At 46.4% G+C, this 16,592-nt stretch overlaps 2 protein-coding genes across 8 annotated transcripts; one reads left to right on the top strand and one right to left on the bottom strand.

The window, feature by feature from the left end:
* Positions 1-1,766: 1,766 nt before the first annotated feature.
* LOC103636090 (sphingoid long-chain bases kinase 1) lies at positions 1,767-5,784 on the bottom strand. Of its 3 annotated transcripts, none has more exons than XM_035961845.1 (5): positions 5,532-5,784; positions 4,096-4,960; positions 3,617-3,985; positions 2,574-2,643; positions 1,767-2,208 (listed from the first exon to the last, which is right to left on the bottom strand). In XM_035961845.1, the coding sequence occupies exons 2-4, from the start codon at positions 4,504-4,506 to the stop codon at positions 2,620-2,622; spliced, it is 804 nt and encodes a 267-aa protein (XP_035817738.1). In that variant the 5' UTR covers positions 4,507-4,960; positions 5,532-5,784; the 3' UTR covers positions 1,767-2,208; positions 2,574-2,619. The 3 variants fall into 3 exon arrangements, with proteins under 3 accessions (XP_035817738.1, XP_008656678.2, XP_008656679.2); XM_008658456.4 differs by lacking the exon at positions 5,532-5,784 and having other exon boundaries at positions 3,617-3,709; positions 3,869-3,985; positions 4,096-5,358; XM_008658457.4 differs by lacking the exon at positions 5,532-5,784 and having other exon boundaries at positions 3,617-3,697; positions 3,869-3,985; positions 4,096-5,358.
* Positions 5,785-10,934: 5,150 nt separating this feature from the next.
* LOC103636089 (S-type anion channel SLAH2) lies at positions 10,935-16,182 on the top strand. Of its 5 annotated transcripts, none has more exons than XM_008658450.2 (4): positions 10,935-11,179; positions 13,672-14,409; positions 14,525-15,295; positions 15,421-16,182. In XM_008658450.2, the coding sequence occupies exons 2-4, from the start codon at positions 13,693-13,695 to the stop codon at positions 15,835-15,837; spliced, it is 1,905 nt and encodes a 634-aa protein (XP_008656672.1). In that variant the 5' UTR covers positions 10,935-11,179; positions 13,672-13,692; the 3' UTR covers positions 15,838-16,182. The 5 variants fall into 5 exon arrangements, with proteins under 5 accessions (XP_008656672.1, XP_008656673.1, XP_008656675.1 ...); XM_008658451.3 differs by lacking the exon at positions 10,935-11,179 and adding an exon at positions 11,214-12,852; XM_008658453.3 differs by lacking the exon at positions 10,935-11,179 and adding an exon at positions 12,861-13,421.
* Positions 16,183-16,592: the final 410 nt, after the last annotated feature.

Raw genomic sequence — 16,592 nt, 5'->3', positions numbered from 1 at the left:
TGCTAGCGTCGCTACTGTGTCTAGTCGCCATCATAATCCATTTTCCCTTCCACTTCATTACCATTGCCATCTTTATCTGGTTGTTCTGCAAATAATGGAAAAAAGACACTAGATCAAAGTTTTCAGGTTCCAACAAGAAGGTAACGTTATAACCTTCGTTGCCAAAAACGAAATCAATCATGATTTGAAGTAGATCCCTATTCATGATCCCCACTCTGATAGGAACAACCCATTCTATTTATAAGTGAACATGTCAATTTTTTCGATGAAACCATCCACTGATCCTAATGCCCAAAACACTAGGTGCTGACACCATGCATGTGTTATCCAAGTGACATGGATCCATGAAAAGAAAGTGGGGTTTAACTCGTTTCCCTAGTACATAGAAGCTCTATAGTAGTGGTTCTCAATCTATTTGCACTCGCGGTTTTTAGAACCACCAGTGTTAGGGGCCAGTAGAAATAGGTTTTTACATGCGGGTAACTGGGAACCGCCAGTGAAAATCAATTTTCACTGGCGGTTGTGATAAGAAAACCGTCGGTGGAAATCAATTTTCACTGGCGGCCGAGGAAATAAAACCGCCAGTGAAAATCTTTTTCAGGAAACATAAAAATGGTTTTAAAATAGCAAAAATCATTTTAATCAGGGAGGACCCGAGACTCCTATACCACTCCACCTATGACATGCATTGAGCTTAAATTATAGTTTTGTTGATCACATATTATAACCAACTGGGTGTAAATTAATTATTTGAAGTCGTAAATTAATTCAAACAAAAAGTTTGTCAACTACAAAGTTGAATAACTTTTAAAGTTCTTCAACTTTTATTTTGATATTTTTCCATCCAAGGGCATTTGCAAAATTTGCATTTTGAATTTGATAAATTTGGATGAAATTTTTGAGAGCCCGGATGATTTCAAATTAAAAAGTTGTCAACTACAAAGTTTCATTACTTTTCAAGATCTACAACTTTTATTTTGGTAGTTTTATCATCCAGAGTCATTTGAAAAACTCAAAAAATCAAGGATAAAAATGATTTCTAGTGTTGGTTTTTTTAAAGAACCACATGTAGAAATATGATTTCTACAGATGGGTTTCTTAAGGAACCGCCTGTAGAAATAGCACTGTCGGTTAATAATCGAATCCGACTGTAAAAACTATACCTCAGCGTAGGCTTTGAACTTTTTTCTACTAGTGTTTTTAGATTTCTTTTGGTGCTTGATGACCATCACAACCATATGGGCTAACTAGTTTGCTAAGTATTTGCTCACGAGTTCATAAGATCAATAATTGGGATTCTAAGCCAGAAACAACTGAAACCCAAGCCAGAAAGGGGTATATTTTGGAAAAGATTAACTATTTCTAGTTCAACAACCACTACACGACGGTTCACTTACAGCGACCTACGGTTGGTTGCTAAAACGACCTTCAGCGACCTACGGTTTTTTAGCGACCCATAAGGATGGTCGATGTAAGTGCCGTCGCTAAAGGCTTTAGCGACCGACATCTTTTTAGCGACCGACCGTCCGTTGCTAATATTGTATATTTAGCGACCAACTGTGGGTTGCTGTACTATAGATTTAGCAACCAACTGTAAGTCGTCATACTATACATTTAGCAACCAACAGAAAGTCGCCCTTTTTACAGTTGTTATTAATAATAATATACATTTAATTAAGCACCACAAATCACATATTTTTATACACAAATCATAAAGACATACACAGTTAATCAGTATACCACAATCATAGATCCATCACATAAACACAAAAGCACCACAATTATATATTCACAAAAGCATCACAATTATAATATCATTCACAACTAGATCATTTACGGATAGCTAGCTAGATCATTCACAAAAGCTCCAGAGATGATCAGTCACAAAAGCACCACAGCGACATCACTCCAGCTTGAAGTAGTTCAAAAGCCCATAACTACATCACTAATGTTTTATATCACTCCAGCTATTGTTCAAAAGCCCACAACTACATCACTCTAGCTGCTCCAGAGCTGATCAGTCACAAAAGCATTTGTTCACTCTAGTAGCTTTTGATGCTCTATTTTCACACCCATAGCAGAACCTTGCAACTAGCTCAAATGACTTGGCACCCCAGGAATGTCATTTAGTTTGATGATGCATTCTTCTTAGTCAGAATTTTCTTCAATTGACCGTTCAAGAAAGGCACTTTTTGAAAGTAAAGGAAACTGCAATGAAACAGACATTGTTATGGAGGAAATAATCAACATGTAAAAAGGTTAATTAAAGGCATACAAGGCAAGAAAGTGAAGCAAAAGCATTGGAACGGAAATAAAAGGTTATAACCATTTTCATATTCTTTCATAAATGCCAGTAGTAGAAGCTTTACACAGGAAACACCAAGTCAAACAAAGTATGATGAAAGTTTCATTCAAAGCAAGGAACTGTTAATTGTTGCAACAGGATATGGACAGAGAACATTTGCTAGACGGGAACAAGCAGCAAAAGGGATATAACCATTTTTGCTTTATTTCTTGCACACACCAGGAAAATACAGGAATCCAGAATATGACTAGGAAAAAAACGACATTACCTTATGAAGGTGGAAAGACATATCCCCAACCTCAACGGTGACATCGCTAGGAAGTCCTGTTGTGCAGAACCTAAAAGGTTCACAAGCATAAAAACAATCGAAATTTAGATAAATTTGTATATTCAGTAAGAACTGGAAAATGAGACTCCTTATGGTAAAAAACAATGATGGGTGGCCACCTAGTGGTTAATGTCAATTTCAAATTATTTGTACAACCTATTCCTGCATATAAACAATTCGAGCGATGTCCTATATATTGCAGAGTCAGGTGTAGATATATATATATATATAGAGAGAGAGAGAGATTTTGCAATATATTTCTCACAAAAACACACAATATATACCAAACAGACGTTAAGATAAAAGCACATGTTTTTGTTGTATACTACCATGAGCACAAAATCACGATGATCCCTCTAAGTACAGGCACATCACTTCCCAAACTAATAGGTTTAGAGCACACATTAAGAAAGAAAAAACTCAACCATATGCAACAAGACATTTGGAGAAACATTTCAAATGCCACAAGTCTTCATCACTCAAGAATCAAAAACTAATAATTCCTACTTAGCCAAACAAGAACAAAATCAAGTGCACAATTGCAGATTTTCTGGACAGCACACAGTAGTCAATTGTTTTGTTCATAACTCACAAAATATTCATCCAAAAATAGTGAACTAAGACTTTCTGGAAAGCCTAAGAAACCCTATACAACTTTGGTATTATCATCACCATGAGTTTAGACACTTAAAAAGGTCAATCAGTATTAAATGATAATGTTGTCCAGATTTGGACGGAATTCGACTACTCACTTCAAAACTCCATAACTGGAGATTTAGGCATCCAAAACAGGTGATCCAAGAATTTCTAGAAAGCTTATAAAATTGTCTACAACTCATTTATAAACATCTTAGGTTGTATGAAACACCCAACTAAATATGATCTTGGGAAGCATGACTAGATCATACCAAAGTTCCTAGTAGAAGCGACAACACAGATCCAATCTTGAGATAAGATGCATGCTTCTACTCAGCTAGACATACCTTAAATATGGGTTCCACTTTTCCATGAAAAACTTTGCTAGATCTACCATGTCCAGATCGAGGATTCAAGATGACAAGTATCTTTGGTGGAGACTGACATTTAACATAAGGATCAAACATGGCATCAAACTGAATGAGTTCAGAAGAATGCTTCTTGCTAGATGCCATGGGGTGAGGCAACAGGTTTACGTAACATTGCTGATCCGCAAAACTATTAACCCACCGAAAGGCCTCGTGCGGAGAAGAGGATACGAACTTCAAGTCCGTTTGGGTTCTTCTAGGCTTCATAAAGCAGGAGAGTCCACTGGATATTTTTTCAAGAGGACAAGCATGCACGGTGAAATACCGGAGACCATAATTATATGATACCTGCACGGTCATTTCATATATATTGAACTGGTTCCAAATGTTGTGGAGTGTGGACACAGTAGAAGTGAAAATTATAGACGCGAGTTTTGCATGTCAATGAGATAACTTACAGATACAATATCCTCAAGCTTAAGGATGTTAGAACCCCATATTAGGGCTTCAGTGCTGAGCCTAGCATCAAAGCAATTGCTACTAGATCCTGATCCAGACTGTTCATTTGATGAACTTTTTGTTTTGTTATCTAATGTAAGCTTTCCAGAATAAATTTCAGACCCTAGCAAATCAGATTTCTCATCTTCAATTCTGATAGTATGTGTGCTCAGCTTTTCTGAATCCTTGATGGCATCATCAACATCCTTTTGCTTTGAGAATATTGATGAGTTGCTTGTTTCTGGAGATACAGGAGAAGGTTGTTGGTCAGCTGCAGTGGGAGAACGCCTGCTATTTGTACGACGAAGTATCTTATGGATTAACCCTCTTGGTGAAGTTAGCTTCTGCTCATGATGATCAGACTTCTGCATCTCTGACTTCTAAGGATATATCAAGTACATGGATAACATCGGGAGATGTTGCATGTTAGAAAACATATGAAGCATCACTTAGGGAAGCTCATGAGAAGCCCATTCATGACTGAACCTGTAAATTGTGAGTTTGTGGCTGGACATGAGCTTGACAAAAGGATGTTCTAAATTATTAAACAATAAAACAAATGCTAAAAGCATATGTAATCTAATCTGACTAAAATATTATAAGTTTTTAAATGACTGTTAGTAGATGTACATGCACCTAAATAGCCCCAAAAGTTTAGATTTCTAGGGTCATACAGTTTAAGAAGCCATGACTGAGTACTGACTTTACTGCCATCTGAAGCACCCCTGGCGTGGTGTTCTCCGCACTTGATCGGCTCTGATCCAATCCACCCCCGACGCGTGACGGAGAGAGCACGCACGTACAAGCAGCAGGCGTGACGCGATGCTGCACACGGACACGACAAGCACATCATTACATCAACGCATCGCCGTGAACTCGTGACTCATGAACTGGCATTGTCGTCGGCGTCGCCCCTGCACACGCTGCCATCCCCGTCCACCTGGCCCTTGTGCTCCGGAGCCGGCCGCCCCGTCCTCCGCGCCCGCACGCAACGCCGGGAGCGAGGCCGAGGCGTCGGTGGCGTGGCACTGGCACGCGGTGCGGTACGTCCGTCCGGTCTGGTGCTGGTGCCAGCATCCAACGCGGCACTGTCCGTGTCCTCGTAGCTGCAGGGCAGGCAGCAGCCGCTGTCCGTGGCGCCACATGCGCTGCACCTGGAGCCGTCCGTCGTCCCCGTCGCCTCGCAACGCATTAACAAGTGCCCCGACGCCACGGTCGACGGCCGGCCCTGCGATGCCCGGGGACACCGTCATGTGCAGCTCACATGCTCCTAACCCCAGGCTGTACTGTGCCTCGCTTGCCCAGCCAGCCAGGGCCCAGAGTTTAGATTTCTAGGGAGTTAGGGTTTGGGTGCTCAGTTTGGCACCGCAGGAAGGGAAGACGGGGTTGGGAGTACCTGGTGGTGCTTGTCGCCGGCGAAGGGTCCCAAGAAGACCTGGGCACATGTTGCCCAGTCGTCGCCAAGAGGAGAGAGAGGGGGGGCGTCGGCCACCAAGAAGGGGAGGGCGCCATGGGAACCAGGGAGGAGATGGTGAGGAGAGGGGGGGGGGCGAGCTGCAGCACCAGAGAGAGGGCGTGAGGGAGATGAGAGGGGCGGCGATGGGAAGATGCCAGGGAGAGGGTGGAGATAGGGACGGCGTGGGAGGGAGAGTTAGGTAGATGGGCCCTAGTGGGCCTTAGGGTTAGGGAGGGTTTTCTTTTTTTATTTATTTCAAAATGTATTTTTAAATTACTCAAAAATTCATAAAAAATTTACCAAATAAAAAATAAACATTTGAATAAATTATTATAAATACAAATAAATAATAAACATTTGAAACGACTTTCAACTCGAATTTAATATCATATAAGCACAAAGAACACAATTGCATACTATAGTCATGTCCATACATAAACAAACCATGAAATAAACATACAAGCAATATTAAAAAGAAATAAATCATCACGTAATTTAGCGTTTTAATTAATTTTTAGTCACTAACATCTACAGGTACGTTCAGACTATAAGATTTGATAGTGATCCTTGCTCTATAGCGACCCACCGCTAGTCCCCGACGACATCTATAGCGACCAACCATAAGTTGTTACATTTCTAGACTTTTAGCAACCAACCGACCGTTGCTGCAAAGGGATTTAGCGACTGACCGCCGGTCCCTAACCTTTAGCAACCAACAGTTGGTACCTAATAAGGATCGCTAAAGATCAACCGTCGTGTAGTGAACTTGGATAAGTTCTAAACATTCCTAGGAACAAATTCAAGCTAACTAGAGAAGCTGGAAAGCTCATGTTCAAGTTTTGACACTCTCTTAGAGCTAAGTTGAATAATTTTATATTGTTATTCCCTCCGTTTCTTTTTATTAGTCGCTGGATAGTACTATCCAGCGACTAATAAAAAGAAACAGAGGGAGTATTAATCATCGTAACTAAATTGGGGGCCAGATGTTTTTAGCATCATCACCCTGGGGCTCTCCCTTCCCCATGCGCCCGTGCGAGCTCCTTGTCGTGCACTCCTTTTCCCCCTATGTTGGTTACTATCCCGGGGAAGAAGAATTCAAAGATATAGAAGAGGCTATTTCACCAAAATTGCACTTCAGTAGATCTGGAGCTGGAGTTTAGACTAACACTTTTTATAATAAATCTCAGACTTGGAACTGTTCCACAATGAATTTTACATCTAGATTCTATTTTACGGATAGAAATGCGTTAAAAAGGCCTCTGCTAGTAGTAGCTCAAACAGAACTATGTATTAGTCCATGGAAAACGTTGCAAGCATGCGGCCATGAACGCTAGTAGGAGCTTCTCCTACAAGTGTATTTTTCCCGACCGTCGTCATGGTAGGCCAAAACGCAGAACGGCATATACATGCATATCCGTTTCGATCGTCTCCGTAGCGCACCAGATTCAGGCCGGAATCGCGCGAGGCCGGCTAGCTGAAAAGCGCTGACTGCATCTACTAGCTACTACTCCCTCCGTCCTACAAAGCTTCCTCCATCCTTCCTACAAAAGATGTCGTTTTGGCTTTTTGAAAATCAAGTTTGACGGACTCCTCTTATTCAAACAAATTATAATTATTATTTATTTTTCATGCTGATTTAGTTTATCATACAATTTACTTTAACTGTCAACTGTTTTTTTTTCTCTCTCTATGTTTTCACCAATTTTTTGAATAGAATAAGCCGATCAAATTCGACGTCAAAAAAAAAATAAAATAAAAAACTTCCTTTCGAGGACAGAGAGAGTACCTGATAAGGCCAGGTATCGTATCAGAATAGGTCAGTCATAGTATATGCATGCGTCAATAGTCACCCGCTTATAATGGTACCGAACATTCGCATTACCTGCAGCTCGATCGAAAAAGAGGCTTCTAACATCATCGACCACTAAAACCTCTCGCCCTCTATGCATGGTGGCTCTTCCGATCGCTATGGATCGGCTCATGGCAGGATATGCATGCACACGTAGCCCTTTAGCACGGATTCTTAGCTTTATGTATATATCCGTCGCCACCCATGTGGCCATGTAGAAGCCCTAAAGTCTGAACCACCCATAGTGTGCGTATGATTCCACCACGCATTTGCAAATTAAAGGCGCCTAAGCTTTGATTCGTTAAAGATTGTAGAAAGTGGACAATGCTGATCGACGCATGGACATAATAACCTACTCACTCGCAAATGAGAGAGAGGTGGATGGGATCCATAAATTCATTAAAAATAATGTCCGAGTGTGTTTGGTTCTCACATCCGAAACTTTAGTGTCTAAAGTCTAAACTACCAATGCAAATAAACTAGCAAACAGTATAACTAAATAAGGCATCCTAAATAGAAACCCTAAAGTTTAGGAGAGGCTGACTAAAGAACAAAACACACTCTTTACCCCGAATATAATTGACGTTTTAACAATATAATATACGGTATTATGTTGCCAATATAAATGGGATCATTTCCGGTGGTAACCTGCAACCTATAGGACTTGTTTGGGAGCAAGTGGAATGAAGGAGATTGAGAGGGCTAGAATCCCTCACTGTTTAAAATTAAATAGTAGGGGATTTTAGCCCCTTCAATCTTCCTCATTACCCTTACTCCCAAACAAGCCCATATAGGGCTTTTTTTTGTATTTGGGATGCTCATGCTGGTTGGATCATTCGTCGTTCATCCAATTGTTATACTAGTGAGTACATATTTTTGCCACGTCAGTAATGTTTAGTAAGTTGGTGCACTTATTTGAGCGACCTAAAAGAGTGTCGCAATTGTAATACCAAGAAGATGTATTTGTATGATATCATAAGTAGTATACGCGTGGTGACTACAAGAATGGGTTGCATGGTTTAGGGATAATTAATTAATAACCCAGTCGACGACATGTGTTGTTTATATAATGTTGTTCGGCATGGAATATTCGATTTAAAAAAAGAACTCTCGTGTGATAGCAAAAGCCAAAAAAGGATGTACAGCGTTCGTACAATATCATAATTACTGTCACTAGCAACTCCAAAAAAAAGGGGGTTACCTTAATTTGTAATATATAATAACCTCAGATGGCATGTTGTTCCGGTAGAATAGGCATTTAGTGACTTCCCCGTTGGCCTTTGATCTTTCGGTCAGTTTCGGTACATGTCTGGCCCGGCCCCCCCGGCCGGCGACGGTGCGTGCATTAGGCGGTCGCCCACTTGCAGTAGAGGAAGATGAATGAAGCTCGCCGCTGGTAGCTTTACCGGCCAGGGAAACCAGTTGTGGCGCTGGCGCAACGCGACGCCATCCAATCATCCGACCAGGCGCTGCGCAGCTAGCTGCGTCTGCAGACGGCCCGCCGGCTGCTGACAGATATGTTTCGGCTTCTTCTGGCAGCTTTTGGTCACCAAAAGCTGCTGTAAACCGTCAAACGCTCAACTTTTCAGTCAGCTTCTACAAAATTCGTTGGGGCAAAAACTATCTAAAATCAATATAAACATATAATCGGTTGAGTCATTATAATAGTAGAAATCTGTCACTTTCTAAATCCTGAACCCTATTAACAACTTTATCTTCCTCCACACGTAATCGTAATAATACTCAGATTTTCCGCACAGCCAGATTCTCCCCACAGCCGGATTTTTTAAAAAAGCTGGTAAAAAAAACTGAACCAAACAGTCAATGCTGCCGTCACCACCCGCCGCCTTCCTTCCTTGACGGGTCGGGTCGGATCGGGTCTCCGGTGCAACGATGATGCGGTGGAGTCAGACTCGGACGGCTCTTGCGGGTGTGCGCGCCTTCGTCGGTCGTGATATCTGGCATGGTAGTAGAGTGATACTGCATACATGCAAGCTAGCTAGTGGTCTGTTGGAAAGGTCGACCGTGTGCACCTTCGGCCTGCGGCAAAGCATAGCGCATTTTCATAGTGTTAGTAAAGATAAGAGAGAGAGTTGAAAGCATGTCTCTCTCTCTGCCTAATATATGGAAGAAAAAAATTTGCTACAACCCGACTGCAAAACAGGATGTTTGCAGTCCCTCACAAAAATGAGGATGAACCCCACCCACAGGTCAATAACACAACTAAAACGTTACTTGCTGGACCTGCAGGTAGAGATCTATCCTTATTTTTGTGAGAGGCTGCAAATATCCTGGTTTGCAATCGGACTGCACTGCTGCAGCAAAAAATTTTCCTAATATATACTCCCTCCCTTCTCCTTTTTATTTATCGTTGTTTAGTTCAAAAATAAATTAATAAACGATAAATATTCGGAAATGAAGGAGGGAGGGAACGCGGTTTGTCACGCGCTCCTTTGTTTCCTCTCGCCTCAGAACTAGTGACAGCTAGCGATGTTCCTAAAATATCCGACTTGTATCACAAATATAATATTTTAGCATAGATATACATAAAATTTAAATTTAATTTTCGACAATGTTATTAAGAATATTATGAAATATTTAAATAATTTTTTGTATAATTTTTTATGTACATTATTTTCTCCCTACAACAAAAAAGTGAAAAAACATCCGAATCCGTATTCGAATAGACATCTGAATTTTATATGAATTATTTAAAAAGATATAAAATGAATTTAATGATTAATTTTTGTGAAGATTAATAGTCTCAATGGTAAAAACAAGAATATAAATTTACATAGTAAATTATATATGTTAGTTGTTCACCATTGAAAAAAGAAGACAAAAAAATGACATCCGAATAAATATCCGGATCCATCCTTAGTGACAGCAGACCATGCACAAGCACAACCCACGAGCCCTGCTACGCCGCGCGCCAGCCGTAGTAGCTGGTAGCTTAGCCCAGACCCCAGAGCTACTAGCACCAAGTAGCTGCCTTGGCCTTTTTTTCGTCGTCGTCTCGTCGACGTCGCGCGGCACGCGGAGTTTCTCTGGCCGGGAGCCACAGCCGCTGACCCGTCGATCGACCTAGCCGGATGGCGCGCGGGGGCTGGCTAGATCCTCCCTACTACTCCTAATTGGCGCCCACAAGAGCGAGGACCGGCCACCCGGGTGGTGGCCACTGGCCAGGCACTGGCCGCTGACAAAGATACACGCGCGCGCGCGCATGTGGCGGCCACTACCCGTCCGCCCGCCCGCGCTGATCTGACGTCGTGACCCCGTAGCATAGCACTCGGCCATGTCCTCATCGCCGGCCCGCGGTCGGTCGGCGTGCCCATCATCGATCGTGCGCGCGTGACCTAAAATCCTCGCTACCTGAATCGCTCGGTCGTCACTGCCACTGCCACATCTATCATTCTATTCTACGTACATGAGGCTAGCTCTCCTGTTATTCGATCGTCCCCTATAAAAGCTAGCGCCTGGGGGCCATGGCTGCCGAGGCGGCCGCGCGTGAGAGTGCCAGGCGCACTAGCTATATATATATATAGCGATTAGCCGATTAAGCTAGCTGCCACTAGCGCTATTAGCCAGACCGCGCCAGCAAGCAACTCGCTGCATTGCCTCCTGTCGCCGTCTCCGCGCCCCCGCGTCGACCGACCGCAGGTTCGTCTCCGGCCACCGGGCTGATCGAGAGCTTGGATCCTAGCAAGGCACTACCACTAGGCAGCAGCGACCTGACCAGGTACGTAGTAGTACGCAGCGCACGCCGTCATATGCGACACACTACCCCGTCGTAGGAGGCTAATTGGGTGGCGTTTGGTTCACATGTTTGCTAATGTAATGGTTAATCGATAACATTAAATAATGTTTGTTTAAATCCAACCGTAATCGCTACTATACTACAAATGGATACCGCTCTATTTAAATTTGTTACCACTAATATTCAAGTGTGAATCGTTACTATTACCGTTTACTTTACACTTGGCGAACCAAACGGCAGGGGAGCCATGCATGAGCTCTTTGTCGGTTAAAACAGCTCGTAGAAGTAGAAAGGAAATAAAGTTGGCATTTCCAGTGCACGATTATTGCGCGCTGGAAATTCCGAGATCGCGATTCTAGAAACAGTGAACTTAACACTCCGTACGTCAGCTAGTACCCCGTAGAAATGCTTCTTGAGTGGTCTGGCATTGTACACGTAGCTAGTACTTGTATTGCATTTTTCAGAAAGTGTCCGGCCTTGGGGGGTGTTCATTACCAATTTGACGTGGGATCAATGTATATATGAGCGTACTTGTATATAACGTAATTAATAAGATCACCGCCTACAGTGCTCGGCTAACTCAAAGACTATTAAGGCCGCCCATGCTCCGTATCCATCATTGACGAATATGTAAACTCGTGATTCGTGAACTTATTACAAAGCTCTCTAGCTTAGCTAGAGACCTCATCATTTGTAAATAAAAAGCGATAGATGGTCGTGCAACAGAAATGCCACGGAACGTACGTACTAGCTACTTTTGAATCTGTCACCACGGCGCATAGGCCCGTGCACATTCTATATATCGCTTTTGTTGACATATATAAGCACACATGACCATCGAGAATACTCTCCATTCTTGGACAACGGCCGATAACTATAATAATAAAACCGAGTCGGGGGAAATAAATAAATATGTTTTACAATTCAGAATAAAATTAGGATTCTGATATCATTGAGCATATATACTATGTGCCATAATGCGGACTCCGACGGTCCATGCAAAACACTAGTTTTAAATAAGATTTGAGATATGAGTGAGATCGATACGTAGTCTGCTGGAGATGGTCTAACGACACAGAAAAAAATGGTGTCAGGTTCGAACAATCAAACGAAATATTACCTTTAGTTACTTTATATATACTACTATAGTAATGTTATAATAATATATATCAAAATACATGTTCTTATAAAAAAACCATGCATTAGGATTTAGAGTGTGTTAAAACAAGTATACAAACATATTAGAATAAGTATAGAGGCATATTAAAATAAGTGCATGGGTGGCTGGAAGGGGGACCCACGCCCTGGCAGGGAGGTCGAGGACCAGGAGGAAGACGACCCAGAGCGCGGTTTGTTTGACTCGCCACCTTTCTGGGAGCGAACAGAGCACTAGCACACCCAGAGCACTTGGCGTGCTCTATATATAATCCTGCTGTCCAGCCAGCAAGGTCATCAGCAGCTCACTGCATCCACACGAGCACTGCTGCTATAGCGCCATAGCGGTAGCTCTCTTCCCATCATATCTCTCGTCTCGTCGCTTCCACTCCACTTGCCCTGCCACCATACCAACCACGTCCAGCTTGAACCCTCGACCTCGAGCGAGGCCGGTACCGTGGTGGAGCCACGCTGTGTCAACCAGTGATCTGAAAACCGAGGTATTGGGTGTGTGCCTGTCTGCGTGTGTAATTTCTGCATGCGTTGTGTTCATTCGGTTTGAGTTTCCTTTCCGCTAGGCAAAAGAAAAGCTGCTCACTCTACTGCGACATCCGACCCGAGACCAGTTCGATCTTTTTGTGCCTATATCTATGAGCGGGCGGAGATGTAGTGTCGAAATTTGACAAGAAGAGTGTGTGTGGTCAATATAACTTGCGTTTTCAACGCCGGACGCTGAACCTTCGCCGACCAGCATCCCGCCCCGTCGCCATCACCGCCCGCCGGCGTGCTCCGCCGCTAGCGCTAGCTGGCATGGACTAGGCGGCGCGTACTACTCGCGTGCGGGAAATTGGAAAGCGTCGCAAAAGTCCCCGTCGGCGCGGGTCTCCTCTCCGCGCCGAAAAGGAGCGCCCAGTTGCCCACCTGCTGGGTTGGCCTGCTGCCTCCTATAAAATCGGCCGCCCGCGCGCCCCGCCGGGCTGCAGTTTCTTTTGCAGTGGCCCGCTTCGCGTAGGGAACCCCCGGTTGCTTGCTCATCACTAGAGTAGGAAAAAAACAAACAAACAAACAGGTAAACCCGTGAGCACCGCTAGGAAGAGTTTCGTACTAGAATGGATCCATCCATGGCAAGCATCGCCGTACTGGATTGCCGAGCCGTGCTTTGGTCGAATGGGTGGATCTGTCTGGTATTGGTATTGCGATGACACTTGATGTCCTTTTTTCAGCACCTGGCATGCGTGTGTGTGCATGATTTGATGATTGATGGACATGCATCTCATGATTGTGGTTTTGTTTCTACTGTCTGTTTGGGGGTGCTGCAGGTGCCTTTCCTCGGTGTTACTATGGAGTTCATCGGCAGCGGCAAGGACGTCGTCAAGAAGATCCAGCTGGTGGCGGCCGGCGGGCTGAGCACCGAGCTGCCGTCGTCGTCGTCGTCGAGAGGAGAAGGGGACGCGCTGCCGGCGCTCCTGGTCAAGGCTCCGTCCCAGACCGTCGCCGGCTTCGACTGCGTCGGCGCCGACGACGTCGCCGTGTCCCTGCACGAGATGGACGACAAGGTGGAGGAGCTGCAGGGCCGCCCGGGAAGCAACAAGGACACTGCCATCAGAGCCTACGACGACGCGCACGTCGTCCCGTACTCCGTCTCGCTCAGCATGCCGGCGTCGCCGTCGGGGTTCCACCTGTCGCAGTTCATGCCCGTGGCGCCGACCGACCACGTCCATCGTCCTGAACCTACGGCGCGATCGCCGCGGCTGGTCAAGCAGACGCGGTTCCACTCGCAGCCCATCGTCCTGAACATGAACCTGCACCCGTCGTCGTCGACCAACAAGAACGTCGACGAGGCGCGGCGGTGGGACAGCGCGCGCGACAAGCGGTTCGACCCGTTCAAGACCTTCTCGGGCCGCCTCGAGCGGCAGCTGTCCAACCTGCGCGGCCGCCCGCAGGACCCCGTCGACGGCGTATCGTCGTCCCCGGACTCCGAGGAGGAGACCGATCAGGTCCCCGCCGCCGACCGCTACTTCGACGCCTTGGAAGGCCCCGAGCTCGACACGCTCAGGGTAAGCAAAGCAAGCGGAAAGCGCGCGCATTCTTGCTTCCATTCTCAATTAAGTAAGTCTCAACTTGACGACGACCTAGCTTGCTTCAACTTTCGTGTCTTTGCATTGCATGCAGGCCACGGAGGTGCCGGTGCTGCCGAAAGACGAGAAGTGGCCATTCCTCCTTCGCTTCCCCATCAGCGCGTTCGGCATGTGCCTGGGCGTGAGCAGCCAGGCCATCCTGTGGAAGACGCTGGCGTCGGCGCCGGCGACGGCGTTCCTGCGCGTGAGCCCCGCGGTGAGCCACGCGCTGTGGTACGTGGCGCTGGCGCTGACGGCGCTGGTGTCGTCCACGTACCTGCTCAAGGTGGTCTTCTACTTGGAGGCGGTGCGGCGCGAGTTCTACCACCCGGTGCGCGCCAACTTCTTCTTCGCGCCGTGGATCGCGTGCCTGTTCCTGGCGCTGGGCGCGCCGCGGCTGGTGGTGGCGGAGATGCACCGCGGCGTGTGGTACGCGCTGATGGCGCCCATCTTGTGCCTGGAGCTCAAGATCTACGGGCAGTGGATGTCCGGCGGGCAGCGGCGCCTGTCCAAGGTGGCCAACCCGTCCAACCACCTCTCCGTCGTGGGCAACTTCGTCGGCGCGCTGCTGGGCGCCAGGATGGGCCTCCGCGAGGGCCCCGTCTTCTTCTTCGCCGTCGGGCTGGCGCACTACCTGGTGCTCTTCGTGACGCTGTACCAGCGGCTGCCCACCAACGTGACGCTGCCCAAGGAGCTGCACCCCGTGTTCTTCCTCTTCGTGGCCGCGCCCAGCGTGGCGTCCATGGCATGGGCCAAGATCAACGGCCAGTTCGACAACGGCGCCCGGATCGCCTACTTCATCGCGCTCTTCCTCTACATGTCACTGGTACGTACGTACGTACGTACGTACTCATGGTAGCCAAATGGACGGTTCGTTCGACGTGACGACGCGGCGTCCACGTCGCACGTACATTTGCCACTGACGCACGCACGGTCCATTAATTCTGGCAGGCGGTGCGCATCAACTTCTTCCGGGGCTTCCGCTTCTCGCTGGCGTGGTGGGCGTACACGTTCCCGATGACCGGCGCGTCCGTGGCGACGATCACGTACGCGACGGAGGTGACCAACGTGCTGACCCGGGCGCTCTCCATCGGGCTGTCGGGCATCTCCACCGTCACCGCCGCCGGGCTGCTGGTGACCACGGTGTTCCACGCCTTCGTCCTCAGGGACCTCTTCCCCAACGACGTGTCCATCGCCATCACGAGGAAGAAGCCCAAGTTCAGCAAGATCCTGGCGCAGGTCCGCTCGTCCAGCTCCGACATGAAGGAGCTCGTGCTCTCCCTCTCCAACAAGCCGGCGGCGCAGTCCGACTGCGGCGACACCGAGACCGACCCGTCCGTGACCGCCAAATCCCGAGCCGAGCCGTGACTGCTAGCTCAAAAAAAAAAAAACCTAGCTAGGAGCCGCTCGCTCGCGGTTCCAGTCGTCTCGTCTCGTCTCATGTATATCTGCTGGATCCCTTAGCTAGATGTACATACATACATACATGTTTTTTTTTCTCTGACGAAGGAGAGAGAGGTCGCCGACGCGACGAGCAGGGGTGCAGAGTGCAGACACGCATCCTTCATCCTTGGAGCATTTCAGTGATGATGAGGATATCGCGTGAGGAAAAATAGTACTCCTTAATGTAGATCTACCGACCATGTACTATGTAATTGGCGTGGACTACTTATGTAATTAAGAATAAAGCGTGAACATGTTGTGGCCTTTAAAGTTTTGGACCATCAACCGCGGCCAGTCCGCGTATCGTCGTCGCTGTTGCCGTTCCGACAGGCGTTTATGGTCCATGAGTGGGTCATCACTGGAGATCATGTGTGTTTCTGGCGTCTGCGGATTTCTTCGGACAGTGACCGACGCCCCAGCCGCGCCACACAACAGAATAATCAACAGGCACGCAGGCAGCAGCATGCCATGCCTTTGAAGACGTCAATAGCGGCAAGCCGGCAACCGGCGAGCACGCCACCACCGAGACTCCGGTGGCCGCGTGGAGGACATATATGGTGTTTTTAGCAAAATATACTAAACAACTAAAGACGCTAGATCTAAAATAAGTGATGATGATTTAATATATGTATTATATGCACCGATCTTCCATATGCATTAGATATGTTCTCTGCGATCTA

Source organism: Zea mays, chromosome 8 (assembly GCF_902167145.1).
Source record: "Zea mays cultivar B73 chromosome 8, Zm-B73-REFERENCE-NAM-5.0, whole genome shotgun sequence".
NCBI classification, from domain to species: domain Eukaryota; kingdom Viridiplantae; phylum Streptophyta; class Magnoliopsida; order Poales; family Poaceae; genus Zea; species Zea mays.
This window is presented reverse-complemented; position numbering and strand designations above follow the sequence as displayed.

What these genes read in the sequence shown, in the direction of transcription:
- LOC103636089 (XM_008658448.3), top strand. Translation starts at nt 13,462, where the DNA reads ATGGATCCATCCATGGCAAGCATCGCCGTACTGGATTGCCGAGCCGTG. An exon ending in GGTGGATCTGTCTGGTATTG is followed by an intron (nt 13,543 to 13,671) that starts GTATTGCGATGA and finishes GGGGTGCTGCAG; the next exon opens with GTGCCTTTCCTCGGTGTTAC. An exon ending in CCGAGCTCGACACGCTCAGG is followed by an intron (nt 14,410 to 14,524) that starts GTAAGCAAAGCA and finishes CATTGCATGCAG; the next exon opens with GCCACGGAGGTGCCGGTGCT.
- LOC103636090 (XM_035961845.1), bottom strand. Translation starts at nt 4,506, where the DNA reads ATGCAGAAGTCTGATCATCATGAGCAGAAGCTAACTTCACCAAGAGGG. An exon ending in AGCTTGAGGATATTGTATCT is followed by an intron (nt 3,986 to 4,095) that starts GTAAGTTATCTC and finishes ATGACCGTGCAG; the next exon opens with GTATCATATAATTATGGTCT. An exon ending in AAGTGGAACCCATATTTAAG is followed by an intron (nt 2,644 to 3,616) that starts GTATGTCTAGCT and finishes TGAACCTTTTAG; the next exon opens with GTTCTGCACAACAGGACTTC.